Here is a 27736-nt window from a genome sequence, read left to right as displayed (position 1 = left end):
CTTTCTCCCTCTCCACGATGCAGTCATGGAAGCAAGATGTGTCTCTCAAGACCTCCCTGCTTCAGACAACAGCCTGAAGCTAACTTTGCTGAATTTCAACCAGGAGTATTTCACTTGCATTATTCCATTGCAACTACATAGGGAAAATGCATGTCTGAGACCTAGAAATTGTAAATAAAACATTTTAAACTTACTTTGGTCTGTTCCATTGGAAAAAGTGGAAAAGGGGAGTCACCGGCTTCACACACAATAAATAAGGTTTCATAGCCTATTCCTGTTCATTAATTGCCTAACTATGGGACTTAATACTCCTCTGCTGGGGCTCTCTGCGTGCTAGCCTCATGTTTTAAAATCATCCAGCTGTTTTTTGTTAACTTACACATGTGGGTCTCTAGAGGATTAAACATAATGAATATATTTTCCTACCAATTCCCATCAGATAGATAGATATTAACACACACACCATGTTCTAGGGAATGACTGGGAATGTTTGATGGCATTTCTTTTTAGTTATATATGTTTTCACTGTACACATAAAAACAAAGTGTAACACACATATTATATAACATATATTATACAGGTGAGTCATCGGGCAGCCAGGATGTCTGTGACTCTTGGTCTAATGCTGGTTGTGGCAAATCCAGGCCAGATGATGCATGATCCCTGAAACAGACCTTTGTTGACTTAAATTATGCAACAAGTTGGAGACGGGGGAACGCTTTCCCCATTGCAGGTTGCCATCGTTCCTACGGGAATAAAAAACAGACATTATTAGGGTCAGCTGCTTTAGGAGGACCATTTTTAAAAGCTGTGTGGCTATGAAGCACAACCTACTTAATTTCTGCATAGCTGTCAACCTTCCCTTTTTTTTGCAGGAAATTCCCTTATTCCAGCGCCGTTTCCCGCTGCTATCCCGGATTGTTAGATATCCCATAGACTGTCCCCGGGACAGGTGAGGCTGTTGATCCCTTATTTTCGAGGCTACTGATCCCTTATTTTTAAATCTGAAAGTTGACAGCTAAGATAAGAGGTTGCTTTGAGATTGCAGGAGCTGGGGCGGGAAAGGGGCAGCTCTTGCTGAGTGGGGGATATCTTTGGCAGGTGGGTTTTAATGCTGAACAAAATATTTTGTTGCCCAGTGCAGTATATTAGGTGTTTGAAACTGGGGCATATGAAAATCAATTCAGGACTGAAGAGGGTTGGGTGTGAACTAGTAGTTCATGTTTAACACCTAAACAAAATTATGCTCTTGCTCTGTTGATATGCTAATTAAGCTGCCTCAGGTAGGATGCCTTGATAGCTACATATCCACCAAGTGTCCCAGAAAAAAGGGACACCCCGTTTTTTCCACATGAGATTGCAGCACGGGTCATGTGACTCGCCTGGGAGAGCGTCTTGTTTCCCCCCCCCCCCCGAAAAAAGTTGGGTGGTATGTATCTAGTTACTTAGTTTTATCCAGCATCCAGTAATAAGCACACAAGAATTTTAGATGGGGCTTATATAAAGCAGGAGCTGGAAAGAAATGGAGGAAATTAGCCTTTCCAGATACATTGTAAATGGAATTTGTTTTCTAACCTCTACTGGCAGCCATTTTCTCTTCTTCTTTCTTTTGTTTTTCCTCTAAAGCTTTCATTTTCTTGTCATACTCATCTGCTAGGGCTTTCCACTCTTTTCTGTTGTTCAGTAGTCTGTCATACATTGGCTGAATTTCTGAATGGAACCGTGTAAATTCCTGATACAAACAAAAAAAGGCAGTAGCAGCAGAAACCCAAAACATTTTCAGTTTTCTGGCTGTCTTGTCTCTTTAAACCAATCACTAAAAATGTAGGTGATGTTTAAATATTTATTGTTGCACTTTTGTTTCTTCTTGCAGATTAAAAATGAATTACCCATAATAAAAAGATCTGTAATACATCCATTTTCTAAAATGTTTCTCAGTTTCAGTGGTAAGTCTGTAGCTAAGAAATGTCTGAGGGAAAGATCATATTTTAACATTTCAAATACAATTCATAACATCAATCCAACTTTCTTGTTAATCCAAGTGGTAGATTGTTTTCAAGAAAATTAACAGCATAGGTGTGTTCCTTACTGAGCTCACCCAGAACAAGCTGAGAGGGACAGTTGAGAAGTAAGAAGTTATGTAGCCGTTGCTCGGTTACTAAATATGTTCATAGCTCAGTTGGTAGAGCATGAGATTCTTAATCTCAGGGTAGCCTTTAAGTAGCCCTTAAGAGCATCAATAGCATCTTGCCTATCCATAGTAAACATGGTGCAGTGGTACCTCAGGTTAAGTACTTGATTCGTTCCAGAAGTCTGTACTTAACCTGAAACTGTTCTTAACCTGAAGCACCACTTTAGCTAATGGGGGCTCCTGCTGCCGCTGCGCTGTCAGAGCCCGATTTCTGTTGTTATCCTGAAGCAAAGTTCTTAACCTGAAGCATTATTTCTGGGTTAGCGGAGTGTGTAACCTGAAGCGTATGTAACCTGAAGTGTATGTAACCCGAGGTACCACTGTAGTTCTATAACTGGGATGTGGATGGCGCTGTGGTCTAAACCACTGAGCCTCTTGGGCTTGCCGATTGGAAGGTTGGCAGGTCGAATCCCCATGATGGGATGAACTCCCGTTGCTCTGTCCCAGCTCCTGCCAACCCAGCAGTTCGAAAGCACGCCAGTTCAAGTAGATAAATAGGTACAGCTGTGGCGAGAAGGTAAATGGCATTACTGTGTGCTCTGGTTTCTGTCACTGTGTCCCACTGCACCAGAAGTGGTTTAGTCCTGCTGGCCACATGACCCGGAAAAAGCTGTCTGTGGATAAATGCCGGCTCCCTCGGTCTGAAAGCAAGATGAGTGCCACAACCCCATAGTCACCTTTGACTGGATTTAACCATCCACTGGTCCTTTACCTTTTTAGAAAAAATACCTATAACTGGGTTGCATTGCAAAAATTTGCCACAAATCAAGCCTGAAAAAAATGGGGAGGACAACACAGAAAGTACAAGAATGCAACAATAATATGTGAGCAAACAAAGTATTGTTGAGGAAACATCTAGTGCAGAAGCAATCATAGTTTCCTAAATTGTGTCATTATTTTAAAACATTTGAAAATGTTAGCTCTAATTAAAAATTATTTACCTTAACTACCAGTAGCTAGAGTTTAAGGGCCTAGTAGATATTGAGTACTAACTTCTTACCTTATAAACAAAGGTGCATACAAAGTCAATGAAACCAACTTGAAGTTTTGGAAGGTCAGCAGCTTTCCTTCTGTCCATCATAGGCTAGGAAAAAAACCAGCAATAACTTTAAAAATTATTATAATCATTTGTTTTGGTCTCTTTTGCGCTCTAGTAATAATGTCCTGGCCAAGAAACTGAAGCCAGGACTGTGTTCTACAGATAAAAGTTTTGTGGGTCAAAATAAATGGGCTGTAATCAGCAAGACTGTTGGAAAGGGGGCAAGATCAGCACTCAGTTATTCACTGCCAAAAAAGAGGATTTGCATCACCAAAAAAAGGGAAGGCACCAATTTGCATATGGTGGTTTATATGCATTAGGTGGAAATTTAGAAATAACCATTGTAATTTAAATAGAAATACATCTCACCACAGTGCAGAAGGCACTGGGTGACTTGAATACCTGTTCACCTGCTTCCTAGGGGCTACAAAATGCTGATAGGCACTTTCAGGGCGGCTGCTGTCCTTTTTATGGTTCCTTATCTTTAAACCAGACTTAGACTGGGCAGCTTCAAATGCAGGACACCTTCAAATAGAGATCTGTCCTCTGCAAAGGAGGATTCTGTACAATATCAATGAAGTGATGTCTCTTAATGTAAAGGTAAAGGGTAAAGGGACCCCTGACCATTAGGTCCAGTCGTGACCGACTCTGGGGTTGCGGCGCTCATCTAGCTTTATTGGCCGAGGGATACAGCTTCTGGGTCATGTGCATACAGCTTCCGGGTCATGTGGCCAGCATGACTAAGCTGCTTCTAGCGAACCAGAGCAGCGCACGAAAATGCCGTTTACCTTCCCACCGGAGCAGTACCTATTTATCTACTTGCACTTTGATGTGCTTTCAAACTGCTAGGTTGGCAGGAGCAGGGACTGAGCAACGGGAGCTCACCCCGTTGCGGGGATTCGAACCGCCGACCTTCTGATCGGCAAGCCCTAGGCTCTGTGTTTTAACCCGCAGCGCCACCCGCATCCCTGTCTCTTAATGTACTCCTTTACTATTTCATATATAATTTGGTGGCTACTGTTTCCTGCTCTGGTATTGCACTGGGAGGATTATCATGCAGTGGGGACTAAATTTTTGTGATTTGGCTCCCACTAAAACAGGGATGGGGATCCTCCACCCCTCATTTTCCTCATCTTCTTATGGTTAAGTGGGGGGTGGGGGAAGGACAGCTATCCCATGTGGAAGGACTCAAATCATGATTCTGGTGTGATGTTCATGTTTCGACAAGGCTACCCCCGGCTGTGCCATTGCCTGTTCCCTGCTGAAAATGAACGGAGACAATGCATTCTGCACTATTTTTTCTACTAAGGTTGGAACAGATTTTAAGAAATATCCACACACACATGCACATACATACTCCCAAAATGATTTGGGGTTACAGAATATGTGTAGAGTCCAAACATTTTCTATAAATATACTTGAAAGATTCTCCAAAAGGCAAAGAGAAATTATTGCTTCATTTGGTTGCACTACTTTATGTCAAGTATTTATTATTATTATTATTATTATTATTATTATTATTATTAGGGAAGAGGAGAAGGAAATGGCACAGCTATGTGAGTGCCTTGTTATCCTTTATTATGCATAACGAACCACACATTATCAAACAGACACCGTATACAAATTGTGCAAAATACGAGCTCAGCATAACAAGGTTTTTCCCAGTCAGATCTTTAACTCCAGAGAAAATCAATTTGCATAAATAATACAATACAACATACCACATCACCAATCAATTAAGAACCACTAAATCTCTTTATAATGGCCCAATCGTTCTACATGGACAGCACTCAAAAATTCAGGAGTGTCTTGTTAAATTGTGGGATTCTGCCATTTTAAGCAAGATCTCATGGATCTTATGAGTAAATCATAAATCGTAAAGGGTGCAATGAGTTTTGACAAGAATGCCCCCCCTTAAAATATGCTGGAATGCAAAACAAGGAGAGACAGTTGCCTTATCCAGTCACCCTCATCCAGTTTTGAAAGTGCCATGTTAAGCAGTATTTCAAAAAGCTACACCCTTTCCCATGATGGGTTTCCATGTTACTAATTTGGTTTTGGTTTTACATTGTTAGTTTGTAATTATATGGGGGTTTTTTTATCCTTGATAGCATTATTTATCCACTTCCCCTTTATTGGATTATTCCATATACAGTGGTACCTCGCAAGACGAAATTAATTCGTTCTGCGAGTTTTTTCGTCTTGCGAATTTTTCGTCTTGCGAAGCACGGATTCCAACCGAAAATCCAAAAACCCCCCAAAAAGTTTTAAAAGTTTAACTTACCAAATGGCTGCAAAAGAAGTTTTGGAAAAGCTTCAAGAATCACCAAAGTCTTCAAAAACCTCAAAAAAGGCTCAAAAAAGGAAACAAACTTGCAAGACGTCTTGCGAAGCAAGCCCATAGGGAAATTCGTCTTGCGAAGCAACTCAAAAAACGAAAAACTCTTTCGTCTTGCGAGTTTTTCGTCTTACGAGGCATTCGTCTTGCGGGGCACCACTGTATAGTCACTCTGATTTCTTTTCTTTTTTTACATCCACTTTGAAAATAATAAAAAGTGTGGGGAGAGAACTTACAATAGGTTGTTGCTGAAGTACATTTCTTTCCATATCTCCTTGTTCCCAGAATTCAGCTGCTACAAGTAGTGCCACCTGTATCCAGGAAAAACAAATGCCTAAGCTTTGGGACATTTGCAGTTTAGCAGCTTGCATAAAAAGATAAAGGACTCCTGACGGTGAAGTCCAGTTGTGAACGACTCTGGGGTTGCAGCGCTCATCTCACTTACTGGCCGAGGGAGCTAACATTTGTCTGCAGACAGTTTTTCCGGGTCATGTGGCCAGCATGACAGCTTGCATACTGGATAATAATTTCCCTTACTGCTATCAGTGCTCACTTTTAGAATAATTAGGGTGGGGAACATGTTTCAAAGGTTACTTCTTTCCCCAAACTTTTTTGTTTCCAGCTTTCGTTGAAGTTAATCGTATTTTTAAAAATCCAATCTCTACTGATGCATGGAAAGAATTCCTTACATCTTCTGGGTTCTGCTACTAGACCCGGAACACTTTTTCACACACTTTCAAATTAAATATATATGCTCGTTAAATCTTATAGGCTGCCTCCCCTTTGAATTGTATTGATAGGAACACTAAAAGGAACGATCTCCACCTTTTGGGATGCTGTTCGCAAATGGGTGGAAGCACGTTGATGAGAAAAAGGAAAATAACACATTTGTCCTCAATTCCACACTGTTTTATGAGTTTATGAGCATACTTGAGTTGTCTCCTGCCTTTTGCTTATTTTAACTCTGTAAAGTACCTTCTACAATGATGGAGCTGTTATGTAATAAACCATAAGATGAGGAAAACTAGAATTTGGCAATGTGCTCTTAAAGGTAAAGGTAAAGGGACCCCTGACCAATTAGGTACAGTCATGACCGACTCTGGGGTTGCGGCGCTCATCTCGCTTTATTGGCCGAGGGAGCCGGCGTACAGCTTCCGGGTCATGTGGCCAGCATGACTAAGCACGGAAACGCCGTTTACCTTCCTGCCGGAGTGGTACCTATTTATCTACTTGCACTTTGACGTGCTTTCGAACTCCTAGGTTGGCAGGAGCAGGGACTGAGCAACGGGAGCTCACCCCATCGCGGGGATTCAAACCGCCAAACCTCTGATCGGCAAGTCCTAGGCTCTGTGGTTTAACCCACAGCACCACCCGCGTCCCAGTAATGTGCTCTTAGTCTGTGCATTAAAGAATGGGTACTCTGCACCGGGCACCTGACCTTACTCTGTACTTCCCAGGGTTTTGTGATAGCAGATAAGTCACAGGCAGTCATCATCATAGCCCTATAGAAAAAGAGGGGGGGGCAGAAGAGAAACAGAGAATCAGTGCAGTTAAGACAGGTAATAGAAGTTCCATTCCCCCTGTCCTGGACAGCAATTTGCTGCTGTATTTTGCACATGTTAAACTTACGAGCAATCTTAAAAGCAGTCCCACTTACAACACTAAGAAGGCATCAAGGAGGTCTGGCAGAGTGGAATCAGTTTGAGAAATGTGGGATTTGGCAGGGAGAAAGAGTGGAGACTTGAGTGTAGAAGTCTGTTTCTCCTGGCTGCAGAATCTACTTTGTTCTGGTGTTGTTTTACACCAACAGGATCAGCCCCACCTGAGAGAGCCGATATTAGCGGGCAGTGGCAGCTGTGCCCTGGCCAGTTCTCTGAAGCCCCCCAGCCTTTCGTCTCCGTCGGAGGACCTATGATAATGGCCCGGCCCCAAACAAGACTGCTGCCTCAGCTGCTATGAAGGAAACTATCCCATGACCAGTGTTGAAATGATAATACAGTGGTACCTCGGGTTACATACGCTTCAGGTTACATACGCTTCAGGTTACACACTCCGCTAACCCAGAAATAGTGCTTCAGGTTAAGAACTTTGCTTCAGGATAAGAACAGAAATCGGGCTCCAGCGGCGCGGCAGCAGCAGGAGGCCCCATTAGCTAAAGTGGTGCTTCAGGTTAAGAACAATTTCAGGTTAAGTACGGACCTCCGGAACAAATTAAGTACTTAACCCGAGGTACCACTGTACTCAACTGCCAGTCCAGTTGGTTTCTGTGCATGAAACAGAGAGGGGAAGCCATCTTGTCCTTTGCCTCAGGCGGCAAAAATCCTTGATTCAGCCCTATACCCCAGAATTCCACCAAGATAGGTATCATTTTATCCTGAAACCATATTTATTAAATTTAGTTGGGATGGTACAGTTGGCTGCGGACAGCCTGTCATATGTCTAGATAACACGATTGCCTCTTTTGACCTTGTAGTCAAATCTCCTTAATCCTGGGTTTATAGTTCCTATAAAAGACTTAGTAGCAAAGACGGGGGTGAGCTTTTATGCCTATGCATCTAATGTATAAGATGCACTGCGGAACACTGGCACAGTTATTTCCTTTCATGCCTCAAAGCCCATCCTATATGTGTGCTATTCGTGTGTGTGTGTGTGTGTGTGTGTGCGCGCGCGCAGTGTAGTTGCTAATATAGCAGCTAACCACGTTGCCCATGTCTTTAAAGCTTCCATTTTTAATCCACAATCCTAAAGGGCTCCTGGTTCCTTAGCTGCTGCTAAAATGGCTCATCTAATCCAATTGGTTTCAATTACTGAGAAACACACTCTGCTCTGAGCATGGGCCCTAGTGGGAGGGAACCGTTAAAAGCTTTGAAGAGTAGATGTAGACACCTTGTGGAGTATCCTCATCTGTTGTTGTTTTTTCCAGATTCAAGGCCTGGAACAGCTGAATCAGAGTGGCTGGGCAAGCGCAGGGTATAAATAAATTATTTATTATTATTATTATTATTATTATTATTATTATTATTATATCAGCACAGATGGATCATGGATGAAGATGAAACAGCAGACGCCTTGTTCTCTTTAAGCAGATGTAAATAATAATGCCGAAAAACCCAATGAGCAAAATTGTATTTAAGTTGTGCTTTAGTTCCTGAAAAATCAGAGGTCCTTGCCACAAGGATTGAATACTGATGCTACTTTGTCAGGGCATTTTTTGGGGGGTTGTGGTCCAAAGCATAAAAATGCATTTTCCTGGGATCCTGCCCCCCCCCCATGATCTATTGCTGTAGCATGCGCCAAGCATGCGGTCTCAAGAGCATCATCTGACCTCTCAGGATGTTACTGAACAGCTTGCCTCAATATAAATATTTAACATATGAAACAGATATCATGGTTGCTCATTGTCACTCATTTGTTCAGGTAAACCTTTTTTCTTTCGTTTTGATAAAAAAAAAATCACTTACATGATAATCTCTTTTTTCGTTGTCTCCAAGGACAAATATTCAACCCACTCTCTCTCACTGTTGTAGGTTTTGGATTCATCAACAATCTTCTGAAACATTGTCCTCTTTCTTAAAAAATAACAACAAGGTTGCAGATAGGAAACGAAAGAAGGTTAAACCCTTTCTATGCCTTGATACGTGGGACGCGGGTGGCGCTGTGGGTAAAACCTCAGTGCCTAGGGCTTGCCGATCTCATGGTCGGCGGTTCAAATCCCCACGGCGAGGTGAGCTCCCGTCTTTCGGTCCCAGCTCCTGCCCACCTAGCAGTTCGAAAGCACCCCTAAGTGCAAGTAGATAAATAGGTACAGCTTTATAGCGGGAAGGTAAACGGTGTTTCCGTGTGCTGCGCTGGTGCTGGCTCGCCAGAACAGCTTTGTCACGCTGGCCACATGACCCGAAAGTGTCTCCGGACAGCGCTGGCCCCCGGCCTCTTAAGTGAGATGGGCGCACAACCCTAGAGTCGGACACAACTGGCCCGTACGGGCAGGGGTACCTTTATGCCTTGATAAGAATTCATATCACCTTTCGATAGCCCAATACTAAGAGCAAAAGCTCTTCAATGTGGTTTTTTTTTAATCACTCAAGTTACTTCTGAAAGATGAGTAACATCCTTGAGTAAGTAAAGAGGGCGTGGAAGTGGTGTCCTCCAAAAGAATTTCCCTATGGGCTTATCTCACTTTCCTTAGATAAAGCCAGTGCATGTTTTGTGATGATACTCCAATATGGATTGCCCTTAGTTGCTTTTTTTCCTTCTTTTTTTTGCTGTCTAGGGGAGCCATTTTGTGCTGGTGGCAATTTTATCAGTATACAAATATTGGCACCTCATTTTTATGGGGGGAGGGGAAGCACTGGGTATAGCCATAGTTAGCTCATATACCACATTTTCTCCTTATCTCTCACCTTTCTTCCAAGATACACTCACAAAGATCAGAAGAATGAGAAAGAACCTATGAGATAAAACTCCCTTCACTGTATTAGATAAGGTTTTGTCCCTGGGACTGTCCTAGTATTGGACAGAGACCTTATCTGGACACTACTAGGCCACTATTTGGCCGCCGAGACCACATAACACTGGTCTTGAAAGATCGACATTGGCTCCCAGTATGTTTCCGAGCACAATTCAAAGTGTTGGTGCTGACCTTTAAAGCCCTAAACGGCCTCGGTCCAGTATACCTGAAGGAGCGTCTCCACCTCCATCATTCTGCCCGGACACTGAGGTCCAGCGCCGAGGGCCTTCTGGCGGTTGCCTCACTGCGAGAAGCCAAGTTACAAAGAACCAGGCAGAGGGCCTTTTCGGTAGTGGCGCCTGCCCTGTGGAATGCCCTCCCACCAGATGTCAAAGAGAAGAACAACTACCAGACTTTTAGAAGACATCTGAAGGCAGCCCTGTTTAGGGAAGCTTTTAATGTTTAACAGACCACTGTATTTTAATACTTTGTTGGAAGCCGCCCAGAGTTGCTGGGGAAACCCAGCCAGATGGGTGGGGTATAAATAATAAATTATTATTATTACTCAAAGGCAGTAAATGGCAGAGTTTTACTGCTGTTTTTTTATATATGCTTTGTTGTTGTAGACCAGACCAGATTGTCTCTAAAATGGAAAGACAACGGGATATTTTCTGCAGGCTAACTGCATGCACGTAGGAAGTTTTTAAGAGTTGTCTTCCTATCCTTGGCTTTAACTTGAACCAAAACAAATAAACCACTTTCCATACAAAGAACTGTGTGGCTCTTCTGCTTTGCCTCAGCAATCACTCTTCCACCCCTCCCATTCCCTTTTTGTGTTGTGTGTGTTGTTTTGCCAGCAACAGCCGGGGGACAATTGTCCCTGAAAGAAAAAGAACTATAGTGTATCTCCTAAATAGACTTTGTGGGCACTTGATATACGATACCAGGGAGAATGCCAATCCTATATCCCATCCTCAGCTTGTTCTGCTTCCTTCTCCCTAAGAATATAAATGAATGCTTTGAAGGAAAACAGCCACCATCTTGAATTTCCATAGCAAATCTATTGATAACTTACTTGAAGTACAATGCTAAGTCCGTAGCTATAATGGCAATATCCATCAAGTGGTTCACATGCTCAAATTGCCTCCGGTTAAGGTTCTGGTAAATGTTCAGAGACTAAAGAGGGGGAAATGCATAGATTAGAGTGGAAGACTAGAATTCATCATGTTGGGTATCTACATCTTTCCCCCTAATACTTTGTCTCCCATAGAGAGAAATCTGTCAGTTTTGGTTTCTCTCGGTTTCTCATTTCCCTACTGTTAAGTTCAGCTCTCCTTATTTCCACATCAGTCTGTAGTTTAAAAAACATAAAAAATGTGAAATCTAATCAGCATCCCTCCTAATATGCGGTATGAAAAGTATGGACCACAAACCTCTTCTGAGAGTAGAAACTTGCCAAATTCCAAGTGGTGTCTCTCTAGAATGGATGAACCATGAAGTTTGGCTAACGCGTGTTGCGATCTGTTAGGAAATATTTCCGAAGGACAAAATTGAAAGGGGATAGTTAGAAACAAAAAGCAAAGCTTAGTATGCGAAATGTTATTTTTGGACTGGAGAAACAAAACAAAAATAGCAACCAGATATTTTCGTTTCTTAAACTGTGAGTTTAAGCTCTTTTCAAGAAGAGCTTGACGGTGAAAGTTATGTACAAAGAGCCTGAATACTGTCCATGGAAGCCCGTGCAAGGACTTCTGCTTGAGAAATGGGGTTTCCCCTCCCAAATTGGCTCAGTGAGGAGAACCCACAGAACAGCAGCTGAACAATCTCCCCACGCCTCCTGTTATGTATTCAGTGGTCTGTGTTTGCCTGAGCTTGAGTCTGGACTAAGGATTCTGAGCTCGTGTTCTGATTTGATACATGGTATCCAATCACAGAGGGATGCGGGTGGCGATGTGGGTTAAACCACAGAGACAGGGGCTTGCCAATCAGAAGGTCGGCGGTTCGAATCCCCACGACGGGGTGAGCTCCCGTTGCTCGGTCCCTGCTCCTGCCAACCTAGCAGTTTGAAAGCACGTCAAAGTGCAAGTAGATAAATAGGTAACAGCATTTTTCTGTGTGCTGCTCTGGTTCGCCAGAAGTGGCTTAGTCATGCTGGCAACATGACCCGGAAACTGTACGCCGGCTCCCTCGGCCAATAAAGCGAGATGAGCGCCGCAACCTCAGGGTTGGTCACGACTGGACCTAATGGTCAGGGGTCCCTTTATCTTTACTTTATCCAATCACAGAACATTTCAGGATTTGGGCCTTTGCCATTGGCCCTTAAACTCTGAGTCATGATTTGCAGCTTGGAAGTTTAGACAGCCAATCACGTTGGGAGTGGGAGTGGCCCAGGCCTTCAGAAATGTATATAAGCAGTTGCTTTGACCCTGTTGTCCAGTTCTGTTAGTTCAATAAAGGTTCTTTGCTGTTATCGCTGTGTCTTGCCTGTGGGAACCCACCTACACTTCCATCTGGCCAGCTGAAACTTCCTTCCATCTGGCCAGCTGAAACTATACCCTTGAGCTATGATAGATGTATTCTTCTCAACACACTGTCATACTATGCTTCATTGTTAATTCCAGAGAGGTTTACAACAATTTACAACAACAAAAATCAACAGAAAGGCATATCAATTAGGAAGAATAAAATCATATCTAAAACTGCAGACAGTAAAGAATTAACACGAATATTTAAAATTCTTTGAAAGCTGGCTAGACTTTGCATACTTTAAAAACCTCACGCACATCAAACACCAGCACAATAGAACCTACTTCATCTGATAAAGATTGTTGGTCCCTCGATGGTCAATATCATGACACAAAGCCGCAGTCACCATTGCAAGCGCTTCAAGATCTGTGTAGTACTGTTTCAGATTGCCTGTCTACACCGTGTAAGGATCACAGGTTTTGATTAGTGCTTCTAGTAGAAAATTCACTTGGCATTGCTACTTACTAGTAGTCAAAAACCTCTTCTACTAGGCAGATACAGAACTAAAATTTGAACTTGGAATGCAAGATGCATTTAAAGTGAAAAGCATTCAAATATACAATCCTTAATCCCTCCACCTGTGGTGTGAAGTAGTATATAGCCCAGGAATTTTTTTACTGTTTGATTCCACTGGCTGTATAAACTGATTCCACAGTCCCTTCTGAGTTCTTAAGCGCTTCATAGATAGGACAGCAAAGGCCGAAAATATTAGCTAGAAGCTGCTGCAGATGTTTAGGGAGAAGCACAGATACAGGACCACTCATAACAGCTGAGAGACCAGCAACTTTTGCACCTACTCTCCTTGAACTTTTCTACCCTAACTGATCATTGGAAGACCTTGTAACCAAGAACTTGCGCCTGAGTTTGCTTATTCCCCATCCCTCACAAAAAAAAACCACACACAATCCACTTTCCTTTCGTGTTGTGTGTGTGTGTGCGCTTTAGTTTGTAAACCCAGTGCTTTTTTCCCTGGGGGACGCAGGGGGACGCATATCCCAAAACATTTTGTTCATCTAAGTTCGGCCTCATTGAGGGGCAGTATTTCAATATGAGTAGGAAAATGAGAGTACCCCTAAACATTTTTTTTTGGGGGGGGGAGAAGCACTGTGTAAACCTGACAGTTGGGGCTCTAAGCCACATTGGGAGCTTTTGGGGCTGAAGAGTGGGATTAAAATTCTGCAAAAACAGACAAACAGTCTCTTATGCAAACCATCAGAAAAGGCTGATAACTCTTCCTGCAGTAAGACTTATTCTTTGTTCATTTAAGGACAAAGGCAGTCTAACTCAAGGGGATGGGAGGATAAAAGTCATATAAAGAGAGGGCAGTTGATCTCAGCTGAAACAGCATCTTGGGAAGGAAAAACATCAGTAAAGACCGAGATACCATGAGAAGTGTGAACATGGTTTGTGCAACGTTGAAGCCATGGCGCCAGTTGTGATAGGTGATCCTTCTGTAACCCTTGCTGACGGAATATACGAACCTCACCAGGACCTGTGAAAACAGAACTTTAGTAAGCGCAGGTTTTGAAAACTCTGCAGCCAGAAACAGATGAGATAGCTGTCATAAAATGGGGGTGGGGATGCGGGCTCACAAACAAGCAAACCACTGGCTCACTTTCTGGAGTATTTTTGGAATCTGCCTGCTAAGCAAAGTTTTCATTGCAATAAATTAAATGAACGTTACTAAGGAGAGGGGAAAGTATATACAAGTTTTCCCTAGACCTCAGATGTTCTAATTGTGAAAATTTTGGGGCACATCAGGTCTCAGAGGAAAGAATCGCAGCCCCCCAAATGGCTGCAAGTCTCTACCAGACTGTGGGTTCCTCATGTAGGTTGCTGCTGCTGCTGTCTCATGGATTTTCTGGAGCTTGGGAGAAGTGGGTAGATGCCAGTCATTCAATTAGGATTTAATAGTCAAGGGACCAAAATATATTACAGACAAACAACAGGTCAAAGGAAAATATATGTAGTATACAATATCCTCATGTAGACAACTGAGACAATTAACCCACAGATTAAAGTTGTCACTTACCTCCTGTGGAATTTGGAATTTTTTCACCACTCCAAGTTCATAATACATCTGAATGCCACATTTCACAAGGTCGAGTTCAGTCCATTCCAAATCAGAAAAGTGGAAAGCGTAGATCTCAAATTGTGCAGGATCTGGAAGTTGTTCTTTCTGGAGCAGGGGGAGAGTTGCAGCGTTGGCTGAAATGGTGCAACTCCCACTGACCAAGTACCAAGCATTTCTCAAAAATCTCCCAAACTGCGGCTGCTGGGCTAATTATTTTTATGCACCCATATGTGATCGACACAATAATATTTGTGTTGGCGCTGCTTACTGCTGTGATGGAGGGCAAATTTTGCTTCTACAAAGGAGCTAAATCAATTGCCAAAGATTATCGTCTCTTTCAGCCAATGGATATTTCATGTAGGCTGCCTAGAGAACTTTGTTATGGGGTTGCCCAAATAACGTTGGTTGCACAAATTTCATTAATAAATATATACAATACTAATAGCCTGAGAGTCAAACTGGTCTTGGGATCTAAGACACATCACTCATTCTGCTTTCCTGTTTTAAGATTTTGTGCCAATACCACTTTTGGTTTATTCAGAGATGCCAGCAATTGAAGTAGCTACTGGAAGTTTAGTTGCCCTGTATTCTTAGGAGCCCAAAGTGTGCGATTTTCTACACAACCCAACCTCCAAGTGAGTGAAAAAGACTGATAATAAAACCAACACTTAACCAAGAAGTAACATTAAAGTAAGGAACAGCTCTCCCTCCCTTCTATTCTTTTTTTACAGGTGGAATTCAGTGTTGCGTTCTTCCATCTGCACAAGCATTCAAGCTTGCAAGACAGAACAACACATCCTAAAGCAAGTGGAAGCCCTTCCGCTGATGGAGCTGGTTGGAGGAACCCCACACTAAAAATCAATTTTGCTTTTTTACATGTAAAAGCTACACCATAAAAACTGACCAGCTGCCAGGAGCTGGGCTGGGAGACAACACCACTTTTGCCATTTATTGTCCATCCCAATAGTATTGATCATATTCTTTGATATTGGACTCTACTGATACACCCTGCACACCCAGCTGTGCTGGGGGAGATGTTCCCCCTGGTTATATTATAATCTCCGTTGTATGACTTTGGCAGGGGAGAAAGTTTAACTGTGAAATTTCAAAAGAAGGGTATTAACCCAGAACAAGCCATGTGGACACTCACTAGAACTGCGGTCAACTCTTCCTCATCACACTCAGCAACCTCTTTCCCAAGTTTCTGTCGTGTCGGCTGTGGAGACATATACAAGTTGAATTATGGCTGACAACACTCAGAGATGGGCCAAGACGTTTTGGTGCCTAAGGCAGATCTAATGCTACAAGGATGCTACTGGTGACAGAGTGTGTAAGGCTGCTGAGCAAATGTCATTCTGGCACCTACTGACAAGTGTCTGAAATACCACTCATGCAAAGGCTAATGTACATATTAGTTTTCCCTGTGCCTGTAAGACTCCCTGAACCCCTACTCAGGAAGTAGCCCACTGAGCATGTGCAGCGGCTGTCTCAAATGTACACACCTCAGCTTAACTGTGAAGTGAATGTGGCTTACATTTTCAAATCAGAAGGTTTGAGGGAAAACACATAAGACAGAGCCATTCTCAAGAAACAACAGGATAAATATGGATTGTGGCTAACATCATGTGTCCACAGCTTCAAAGTTAATGTGTCCACAGCAGTGGAAGGGCAGTGCAGCTGGAGAAATGGAAATGTGTACACAGTCACAGAGATCAACTTTCTCTGTGCACAGACATATTTGGGTTTAAAAATATATATATTTAAAGGTGTTTACTGTACTTTAAAGTGTGAGCCTTGACAACTCTTCCTCATGCAAACTTACATAACCCTTTAAAAGCAATTTAAACATCCAAATTATTACAAAGGTGCCCTCTCTCCCTCTACATGTCTTCCTCGTCCCTACTTGGGAAGTATATTCAATCCTTCTGTCTGCCGCATTGAAGCAAATATTTTTTTCAAGGGGTAAATTACACATAATTGAAAAGCAGCCTCATAAGCCTGTACACTTTGAATGGAGGAATAGCAGAGAAGGAGGGCTTGTTGTTTATCCCTTTCTCCACCAACCATTTTCTCACTCAAAATTGGCCACCCAAGATGCCTTCCCCATGTCAGGGTTCTAGGGAAAGGTAAATATGCATCTAGAACATAGCTGTCAACTTACAGATTTGAAAACACGGGACCAGCAGCCTCAAAAATAAGGGATTTTGGCTTAGTTTATACAGAAATCCGGCACTGATGGAGCCCTGCTGCTTTGGCTGCCACTGACTGTGTTTTGCAGGGGGTTGGACTAGATGATCCTAAGGGTCTACAACTCCCACCAAAGAAGAGGGGCAGACAAAACTGATGAACGACGTCGAGATGGCAAAGCTTACAGGCAGAATTTGAAACCAGGAAGAGGACCTCTTTAATAAAGAATGAAGAAAGTTTATAATTTAGTTGAAAAGCTATTGTAAAGAGTTACATACATTGGTAGGATTGACAGAAAACTTGTAGTAAAAATTTGAACTATGGATGGACAAGTGATTTATAAAAATAGAGTTATGAAAGGGGTGCAGAGGGGGAAATCACTACATTAAGATGCTGCACTGGCTGGAGGGGATGCTAAGCAGCACATCGGGGCTGCCATAGTCTTGGAGCGAGGAGTTCCATCAGCCCTTCCCCGCCCAAGAGGGAGAGAGGGAGGGAGGGAGAGAGCCTCTCGCCCACGCCGCCCTGCATGAGGCGGTTGTCGCTGGCAGCACGGCAGAAGTCTCGCAAGAGAGGGGCTGCCTGCCCGCCCACCGCCACCCGACTCCTCACGATGCACCCCTGAGGGGGAAAAGGGAGAGACGGGGAAGCGGCAGCTCATGCACACTCTCTCGCGGTGGAGGACCCCGAGCCACTGCTTCCCTCCTGAGCCGGGCAAGCATGAAACCCGGGAAATTTAAGGGACATCATCAGTAAGGGACAGCAGCAGGACACGGCGCTGGGATAAGGGAGTTTCCCGCCAAATAAGGGACGGTTGACAGCTATGATCTAGAACCCAGGTGGCTGGGGGGCAAAGCAGTTTGTGGGGATGATTTAATTAGGAGAGCAGCCAACATGAAAGGCACAGCCATTTCCACTTCCCCCTACTCTGCTCAAAACCGCAGGCTTCTGGTGCTGCTTTCCAGTGAAAAAACCAAAACAAAAATCTGTTGGGCCTTTATTACATATATTTGTGTGTTACTTGGATATCTGTCATGTGGTTGCAAGATATCAGGACTCATGGTTGTGTGAGTTTCTATTTCAGTGTTGCCAGTTTTTGTGGCATGATGAAAGCAACACCGGTTTCCCAAAAAAGATGAGTAAAGTAAAAAATTGGGAGGGGGGGTCCTAGAACACTAATTTCAACTGATTGGCAACAGTCGAAATGGGGAGAAGCCTGGATTTGAATGTTTAAAATATTAACAAGTGGTTTTGGAGTGAGGGGAAAAAACCAAGGGCTTTAAAAACCATACCAGTATTGCTTGCATTTCGTTCTTGTCGCATTGCACATGGTAGAGCACCATGTCCTGTGCGATATCCTTTCGATTCTCCAGCTTGTTCATCTTATCGTAGGTATCAGTATTGAGCACAGACCAGCCAAGGAACTGTGTCAAAGACTTGGAAAATAAAACAAAAGTTACTATTACAGCTGCACAGGAGTTGGCCCTTCTCCCTCTCCCAGATCCCAGCGATGTCTCTTAAAGAACAGTACTAATACGGTGGTGATATGTATATGTTTATTAACTATTACTAGGATTTTTATTCCGCCTTCCTACAGTCAAGGAAACGGTCAAGGTTGCTAACACCACAGGTTAAAAACAGACTAGCAGTATCATAATTTTAAAAACAAAAATGCTGTAAAAAAATTAAATTAAATTAAAAAGAACAACTACAAACCCATTACTGGAGGGAATGATACAGAGGTGGACCTTGGTAATATGGTGCCCTGTGCGAAGCCAAAATTTGATGCTCCCCCCCCCCACCAATCCAAAGTTGCTTTCTCACAGCCTGGTGAGGGAGGCGCTGGGCTTTGGGAGGGAGGCGCAGGGTCCTAGAGCCCTCTTGCTTCCTTCCCAAAGCTAGGCAAGCGCTACCTAGGCGTTGGGAAGGAGACAAGAGGACCCGAGGACCCTGTCAGAGCCCTCAGGCCTTCTTCCCAAAGCCCAGCATTTACTAGCCTTTGGGAAGAGGGCAGGAAGATGCCCCCTTGGCTCCTGCACCCATAGCTGTCAACGTTTCCCTTTTTTTTAAGGGAAATTCCCTTATTCCGAATAGGATTTTCTCGCAAGAAAAGGGAAAAGTTGCCTGCACCCTGTGTGGGGGAACTGGTTGTGCAGCCCTAAATCCGCCTCTGAATGATACAGTCTAAGAAGAAAGAGATAAGGCTTTAGAGCATCTTTTGCCAACCCAGTGCTCTCCAGATGTTGTTCGGCAACTCAGTCCAAACACATACTGGTTGGTGAAGGCTATTTTGATGAATTTTTGAAGACGATATGGATAAGAAGCTAAGGGGAATGCACATAAAACCATGGATTTGGAACAAAGTTTAATTGTAGACAATCAAAGAGAAGAGGAGCCAGAGAAAGCAAAAGATAATACAATAGCTGGGGAGAATCAGTAACTATCTCAAGTCAAGGGGGAGGTTTAAATGAGCACGGTAGGGTACAGGAAGCCATTTCAAGAGTGGCCTAAAGGTGTGTGAGAGACATACAACTTGTAGGTAAAATGGATTTGTAGCAGAGCTGGGTACTGATGGAAGTAGCATAAAAATAAGAAGTGGGAGACCAACCATTTAAGAAATGGAGGCTAGCTCCATACATCAGGTAGCTATTTATTTGCATACTGCATGGAGTAGGAACCTAAGGCTAGTACAAGATTAACTCTGTTGGTTTATTGCAGAATTGTGTTAGTATTTTGCAATCAACCGTCTTTTATTATTATTATTATTATTATTATTATTATTATTATTATTATTATTATTTATTTCATTTCTATACCAGTTTATATTTTTAAGAAAAATCTCAAAGCAGTTTGCAGCATATTAAAACGCCAATAAAATATCAATAAACCAATCTGTCCAAGCAACATAATTAACAGAAAACTAAAATATTGTCTTAAAGATTTCAAAATAAAACATTACAAAGGCGGTCAACTGCAGAATACATATTTAACACAAAGTTAACAAAAAACATTTTTTTAAAAAAACACAAAAAATAGCTAAGTGAAGTCAAATATAAAATGCATATTTAAAACAGCATAATTAACAAGAGAATAAAATATTATCATAAGCATGACATGTCTGTTTGGCAGGCACAAAAAGATGGGGCAAAAGAACATCTGTTTTCAATTCCACTCCAGTAAAGAAACCCACCTCCATTAGTGTTTCATCCTGTTCATCAAAGGGCTTCCCATCTTTTCTGTTGTAAAAGGTGGCTACACCAACAATCTCTTCCCTTTTGTTGACTATTGGCATGGAGAGAACATTTTTGATGATCCACCCTGAGTCACCAACAGGACTTTCCTTAAAGCAACATACGAAGTATGTGTCACTATAAATTGCACATTGTCTCAATATAAAAGTGAAATTATTATTCACCCAAGGTAAAGGAAGATGTCGTATGGACAGTACCATACTTAAGCTAGGGGCATAGCTCTGCATTACAAACTTAAATGGATTTAGCATTCATTCCTTCTTCCCAAGATACACCAATGGGGGACCCCTCATGAACAGCTGCAATCACACACTTTGTTGTTGTTGTTTAGTCATTTAGTCGTGTCCGACTCTTCGTGACCCCATGGACCAGAGCACCAAAACGAAGCAGGGCAAAGGCTAATAGAGTTCTGCCAAGAGAACAAGCTGGTCATCACAAACACTCTTTTCCAACAACACAAGAGATGACTCTACACATGGACATCACCAGATGGGCAGCATCAAAATCAGATTGATTATATTCTCTGCAGCCAAGGATGGAGAAGCTCTATACAGTCAGCAAAAACAAGACCTGGAGCTGACTGTGGCTCGGATCATCAGCTTCTTATAGCAAAATTCAAGCTTAAACTGAAGAAAGTAGGAAAAACCACTGGGCCGGTAAGATACAATCTAAATCAAATCCCTTATGAATACACAGTGGAAGTGAGGAACAGGTTTAAGGATTTAGATTTGGTGGACAGAGTGCCTGAAGAACTATGGATGGAGGCTCACAACATCATACAGGAGGCAGCAACGAAAACCATCACACACTTACAGTACCTGAAATGTAAACATCTCATCCGAAGCTGCATCCATAATGTTGCAAATCTTTAAAAAAATGTAGAAATGTTTAGTTTCCATCTGTATTTTTTACATGCTGTTAATTAAATCTAAAGTAGAATTATTTAAGCCATCTGATCCAAAGCCCTCGCCACCAAGACCACCCAAGGTCTTGCACAACCTCCAGCTCATAGCACAAACTACCGGAGTTTTCGCTCTATAAGACGCACCAGACCACAAGACGCACCTAGTTTTTGGAGGAGGAAAACAAGAAAAAAAATATTCTGAATCTCAGAAGCCAGAACAGCAAGAGGGATCGCTGCACAGTGAAAGCAGCAATCCCTCTTGCTGTTCTGGCTTCTGGGATAGCTGTGCAGCCTGCATTCGCTCCATAAGACGCACACACATTTCCCTTTACTTTTCAGGAGGGAAAAAGTGAGTCTTATAGAGCAAAAAATACAGTACTTTTGAAACTATCCTTCATTTCAAGATGGCTACTTGCTATGTGGCACAGGGCGGGGGCTGTTTGAGAAGAACCAGTCCAAAGCTCTCTTGGTCACATGGAAGTCTCTTGGTCCCATGGTTCTTTAGCTCTTGGCCAACGTTGTCTTGATGAATCATGGAAATATGCTAATGTAAATACTTACGAAACCAGTTTCTGCAACGTATGTTGGAAGGCCACTAACCAATGCCCAGTGATCTGGCTTAGGATTTCTAAATGGAAAGGAAAATTCACAAAAATATTGATCAAATTAGGATTAGCTACAAACAGAACACACTTAAATTACTCGTGCTGAAATTCTTAAAGAACTTCACTGCAATTCCAGCCTCCTGGTGCTTTCACTTCTAACATTTCATACCCTCCAACACATCCAGTCCCAAAACTGGGTTGCATGTTTTCTGGGCCACGTTCACGGGTGAGTGACACGACCCACGAGATCGCAGCCGCGCCGCGCCCCCCCCCCGTGTTCTTTTCTCAGAGAGATTGCAGAACCCAAAATGGCTGCTGTTCTCTTGTGTGGAAAAAATGGTGTGTCCCGCTTTTCCTGGGACAGTTGTGGGGTGGCCAGATGAAAAAGAGAACAAGGCTCCTGTACTTTTAATAGTTTTGCACTGCCCATGAGGTCATTTCTTTTTTACTTACGGGATGACTTTGATTTCCTCCTTTCCATGTAAGATATAATCAATGACTTTATAAAAGATGATCTCCTACAAATAGAACAGAAATGGGAATTCATAGCAAGTGACCAAGTGGTGAAACGAGATATTTATTGTCAGTTTAAAGACCTACTCTGCCATCTGGAGTCCGAGGTCCTGAGTAAGGGGGAATTTCACCCATTAGAACTGGCCATAAATCAAAGAATTCCTGGAAAGGGAGATAAATATTATTACAGAAGGTCAGTTTTGGCCATATGAAGACAAAAAAACAAAACAAAAAGTGAATGCCTCCCATGATTTAAATATGTCCAGGTGTGACATTATTACAAAGAAGAAGAAGAAGAAGAAGAAGAAGAAGAAGAAGAAGAAGAAGAAGAAGAAGAAGGGAAGAAGAAGAAGGTATATATATTGAATACAATTTTGAAGATGCCAAGGACTGGACTAGGTTCCTTTTCCATGCAAAGCATGCTCTCTACCACTCTTACTAAAAAATCTTAGAAACTTAGCTTACCTTTTCTTTGCTCATATCCAGAAGGCCTACAGAATACCTGTCACAATTCAAATATGCTCTCACTGTGTAAAATGATTTGTGGAATTGCCTTTCAATGTCGGTCAGTTCCTCAAATACCTTATTGGCTGACCACAGCAAAACCTGCAGAACAGCAAATCGACATGTTAGTTGATTCGACAACAGAGCAGATTCCAGGAGCACAGTTTGGAATTTCAAACTGTGTATGTGTGCAGGAAATAAACATGTCAGCTTTTGACTTTAAAAAATATTGTCCCTCATCCTCAGACAAGCAGGAATAGAAGAAGAAAACCAGGAAAATTAGGGGCAGAAACAGTAGTTGCTATTTATCTAAAGAAGGTTTAGGCTGAGTGGGGGAAAGACACCTTGCGTTCAGAAATATTTTTTTCCTTACCTGACCTCTTCGAGTTTCACAGTTGTGAAGGTAGCTCAGATGATAAATTTTCAGGTTCAAAGAGGCAAAATTGAGGTACTTCAGGAAAATCTGGGAACATTAAGAAAGCTTCAATCAGTTCAACAAGGTGTGGCGATGCTATAATGCTTGTAGGCAGTGTTAATGGGCACGGAGATTCTCCCTAACAAGTTGTATTCATACTTACACTTTCATCTGTGCTGCTGAAGAATGGACCTCCGACTTTATTCACTGCCATGATCACAGCAACCACATCTTTGCCATTCATGATTGGGGTTGCAAGGATGTTCCTTGTGGTGTAGTCAGTGAGTTCATCAACAAAAGTACTAAAATGGTCACACTGTTGATTTTAATTAAAAATTACAATTTATTTATTTTTACGAACAGTTATATTTCAGGTTTTTCAAAATGAGTAAGATAGAAATGACATGATGCACAAATACCTTAAAAGTGGCAGAAAAACACATAGCAAATTGAACAATTCTAACTTGCCCATCACAACGGTTTAGGCATCAACTTATTTTCTGAAAGCTTACAAAGTCTTAGAAATGAGCTCCAGTAATACTGGATTTTCACTTATTTCAAAAACCTTTAGTTATATCCGACAGTGTCGCTTAGCTGATAGTAAGGCTCTCATCAACAGAACAGTAAGTACCGTATTTTTTGCTCTATAAGACTCACTTTTTCCCTCCTAAAAAGTAAGGGGAAATGTGTGTGCGTCTTATGGAGCGAATAGCTGCACAGCTATCCCAGAAGCCAGAACAACAAGAGGGATCGCTGCTTTCGCTGCGCAGCGATCCCTCTTGCTGTTCTGGTTTCTGGGATTCAGAATATTTTTTTTCCTTGTTTTCCTCCTCCATAAACTAGGTGCGTCTTATGGTCTGTTGCGTCTTATAGAGCGAAAAATACGGTAAGTGGTATTGAGTGATTCCCCCTCCCTCTTGCAGCCCCCACCTCCTAAATCCACTCCAGAAGGTTGAGGGACAGATGTGTGGTAAATACAAAATTACAAAATTAAGCAGGCTATAACTTTGAACTAACCCAACTGGCTGTAGAGATGTCTGTGATAGGCTAGTCTTTCTACATTCCATTCACCACAGAACATATACAATAAGTAAATTATACTGAAATCATAACAGATCTTTGACCTGGTGCAACCATACTGTCCTATTTTGAAGCTACTTTTCTCAAGGCGGACAGCTGATTGACTATTGACGGGATCAATGATTCAGGTCACACCTACCTGCTGGGTGAGGTGGAGGCTCTTACAAATTTTGTCTGAATGCAAACTGCAGGTGAAAGAGTTGAACAGTAAAAAGGTTTTTTAAAAATAATTTAAAGGACCTCTGGATGGTTAAGTCCAGTCAAAGGCGACTATGGGGTTGCGGTGCTCATCTTGCTTCAGGCCGAGGGTGCTAGCATTTGTCCAGGTCATGTGGCCAGCATGACTAAACCGCTTCTGGCACAAGGGGACACCTTGATGGAAAGCAGAGTGCATGGAAACGCTGTTTACCTTCCCGCCACAGCGATACCTATTTATCTACTTGCACTGGTGTGCTTTTGAACTGCTAGGTTGGCAGGAGCTGGGACAGAGCAACGGGAGCTCACTCCGTCACGGAGATTCGAACCGCCAACCTTCCGATCAGCAAACCCAAGAGGCTCGGTGGTTTAGACCACAGCGCCACCCATCTCCCTGAAGCTGGAAGGCAGGCTGGCTTAGACGTTTCTGGAAAGAGGCAGTGTTTGCAATTCTATGGTGGTTGTAACATACCCTCCAACAGTCCCGATTTTGCCGGGATGGCCCTGGAATGACTAAAACCATTACAGCTTCTGCCTTGATCCTAGGGCGCCCCGATTTCTCCCAGCCAGTGGACAGGGGCCTCAGCTGGGGAGGGAGAGATCCCCGCCCCACTCCTGCTTGCACGCAAGTAGGAGTTGGGAGGCTGCTCCGATAGGCAGCACGAAGCCTCCCTTCACAGCGTAGTTGCTGGGGTCAGGGAAGGTGGAAACAGCCCGGAAGCTGCATTGTAGAGCCCCTGCACCACCATCACATGGGGACTTCCCAGCAGCTCCTGAAGCCAGCCAGAACCAACTGCTCCAGGCTGCTGAGACTACATTTCCCGGGGACGTTAGATGAAATCCAGGGACATTCAGGGGACTATCCCCGGAAAACGGGGACATCTGGTAACCCTAGCCTAAGGCGTTTAGGGCTTTAAATAGTACTAATGAGAGCACCTTGAATTGGTCCCAGAAACAAACTGGCAAACAAACTGGTACCCTTACCTCACCAACATCTGGGATGTTCACGGTCTTCTTGGTCTGAGCAACGTGTCCCACGACACCAATGTCTAAAGGGAAGACAATTTCACAGTCAGGGGCTACCAAGCATTCTTCTAGTGCACTCTCCTTATGAATGTTGAACAGCCGGGTTGCAAGCTCAGGGGTGCCATTTCGCTGCCTGAACATGAAGAGGCTGCACCGGTCAGCGTGGATCAGGGCACTGATTCTCCGTAGGGTCTTGAAGACGACCTTCTCCATGTTGATACTTTCCTGCATGTCTTGGATCAGCTCAAAAAACGCTTCGCTCTCCTCCTCCTGGCCCAGCCCAGTGAACTCTTCCAAGCGTTGGTGGCTATTTGTCGTGGTAAGCGGGGTCCCATTCCCCATTTTCTTCTCAAAATACTGCCTAGCAAAATCTGGATGGGTGTCCAGGAATCTTTCAACTTCACCTGCGTTAATGCTCATGTTACCGTTCCTTTGATTCTGGGTGTTACCCTTTCACAACAATCGTCTCGGTGTAAAACATGGAGACAATGATCTGTGAGGGGTAATTATCCACCGACAAGCTGAGTATGTGGAAGGGCAGATCTTCTCAAGCAAACAGATTAGATGACCTGTCCCAAAGCCGCAAATAATTCCCAACCCCCTCTTCGCAGATGTAAGATCAGTTATTATATTTTCATATTTGGAAGGAACAGCTTTCTGCAACGCACTGCCCTTATTCTCTTCTTCATTTTCAAAGTTGTGAATGTATGTTATATTTTTTTCTCTCCTGGTAGTGGTCCTTAAGAGTCAAATAAGCTCTCCAAAACCTAATTAAACACACACTGCTGCGTTCTAATCCTTAGCTAACCAGGTGAATATCTTATTATTCCTGCTCTCAGAAGGGACCTGTAGGAAACCTGAAATCAAATGAGGTATATATATTCCATAAACAGACTGGTACAGACTGTCAACAAGAGGAAATATTTGTTGGACATAATGAGTTGTCTCCAACTAGGTTTTACTTAGAATAGGCTTACTTAAATAGTGAGCAGCCTAAGTTAATTATGTCTATTAATCTCAGTGGGTCTACTCTGAGTAGAACAAGCATTATGTACAACCTTGTATTTTTCCTATTGGCTAAGCACCCAGCCTTGCCATTAGACAGAGGTGAAGTGGCTCACCTCAGGCTGACGTATTTGGGGAGCATAAAAATGCAAACTGACAGTTCTTTAGTTTATCATTATATTCTCACCAGCTTCTAGTGGGGGCACGAATTTGGATTTGCTGCCCAAAGCACCAAAATGTTTCGAGTCATTTCTGGCCTAGAAGTTTGATCCACTTTGGATAAGCAACCACAGAACATGGATGCATTTTTTGGAAGCCGGATTCCCAGTTCCTTAGGACTTCTTCAAATCCATGCTTGTGGCTTCAGACAAAAAATAAGCACCTTCCACCCAACACTCTCTTAGCCCACGCAGGCTCTCACCTGGGTCAGTTGCAACTGTTCATTGGGGTGGGAGTTACAGCCACGTTCAAAAGGTGAAGTTATGCAATTGCAAAATCTACATTAGATAGCATGCACAGTCAATTTAAAATCATGCTCCTGTGCAACCCATTCCATATTCATATTGATACATGTGCACAGAAAGAGAGGCTTAAAGGCCCATACGTGAAACTTCTTGCTTAGGAATGATTCTCATACATTGCACCCAGAATAAAAACAGTGTCTTGTTCACAGTATTTCATTTCTTGATCTGGCCATTGGATGGCACCATAGTACAATGACTGGTCCAAGAAGCTGCTGTGTCTGTCAAAATGACCTTGTAGCACATTGGGGAGGTGCTCCAGGCAGCAATACACTATGTATACATTGATCAGGGAATTGTCACCTGTGTATTGCAATAACAGCCATAATCTTGGCGACACTGGGGGTGCTTATGAGTGTGTGTGTGTGTGTGTGTGTGAGAGAGAGAGAGAGAGAGAGAGAGAGAGAGAGAGAGAGAGAGAGAGAGAGCGCCTTCCTTGTCCATTCTGAATTACAGCAAAGACAGTTTTCGGACCTTTGTTAAAAGAGGTAGCAGAAAAACATGATTGCTCTATATTATCGCTTTACATTTTTCCTGATTTTATGGTTTTGTCTTTTTTGGAAACCACTTTGAGGGCTTAAAACAAAAACGACATCAACAACCAAGTAGTGTATAAATTTTATGAAACAAATAATCAATAGTTTAAACCTGTGCCAAGTATTTAATATGTTGTACCCTGAAGTGCTGAATAGATTGCAAAGATGGTGCACATTTCTAAATGCATCTCACCAGCTCCAGTATGAAAAATGACAAAATGTGTCATGATGCTGTAGTGTACATAGGCATGTATTCAGAGCTGTCTTTAGCATATGCGCTGCCGGGGTACAAAGATCTGCCCAGCGCCCCCAAATTTAGTTTAGCCCCCCCCCCAATTTTGCATGCATGGCGCGTCTTTGGTAAATGAGCACACAAAGT

At 42.8% G+C, this 27736-nt stretch overlaps 1 protein-coding gene across 1 annotated transcript; it reads right to left on the bottom strand.

Moving 5' to 3' along the window:
• Positions 1 to 594: 594 nt before the first annotated feature.
• Positions 595 to 25715, bottom strand: PDE6B (phosphodiesterase 6B; the record flags this gene model as incomplete). The annotated part of the gene is made up of 22 exons (XM_083594225.1): positions 595 to 746; positions 1576 to 1732; positions 3192 to 3275; positions 5805 to 5879; positions 7007 to 7070; positions 9030 to 9137; positions 11091 to 11191; positions 11449 to 11536; positions 12826 to 12935; positions 13926 to 14033; positions 14574 to 14720; positions 15766 to 15831; positions 18095 to 18238; positions 19993 to 20142; positions 20872 to 20919; positions 21519 to 21585; positions 22016 to 22080; positions 22163 to 22237; positions 22541 to 22681; positions 22953 to 23042; positions 23158 to 23310; positions 25254 to 25715. The coding sequence occupies 22 exons, from the start codon at positions 25713 to 25715 to the stop codon at positions 685 to 687; spliced, it is 2565 nt and encodes an 854-aa protein (XP_083450351.1). The 3' UTR covers positions 595 to 684.
• Between the last annotated feature and the right edge of the window lie 2021 nt (positions 25716 to 27736).

This window comes from Podarcis filfolensis (assembly GCF_964270895.1).
Source record: "Podarcis filfolensis genome assembly, chromosome: 17".
Taxonomy (NCBI): Eukaryota; Metazoa; Chordata; class Lepidosauria; order Squamata; family Lacertidae; genus Podarcis; species Podarcis filfolensis.
This window is presented reverse-complemented; position numbering and strand designations above follow the sequence as displayed.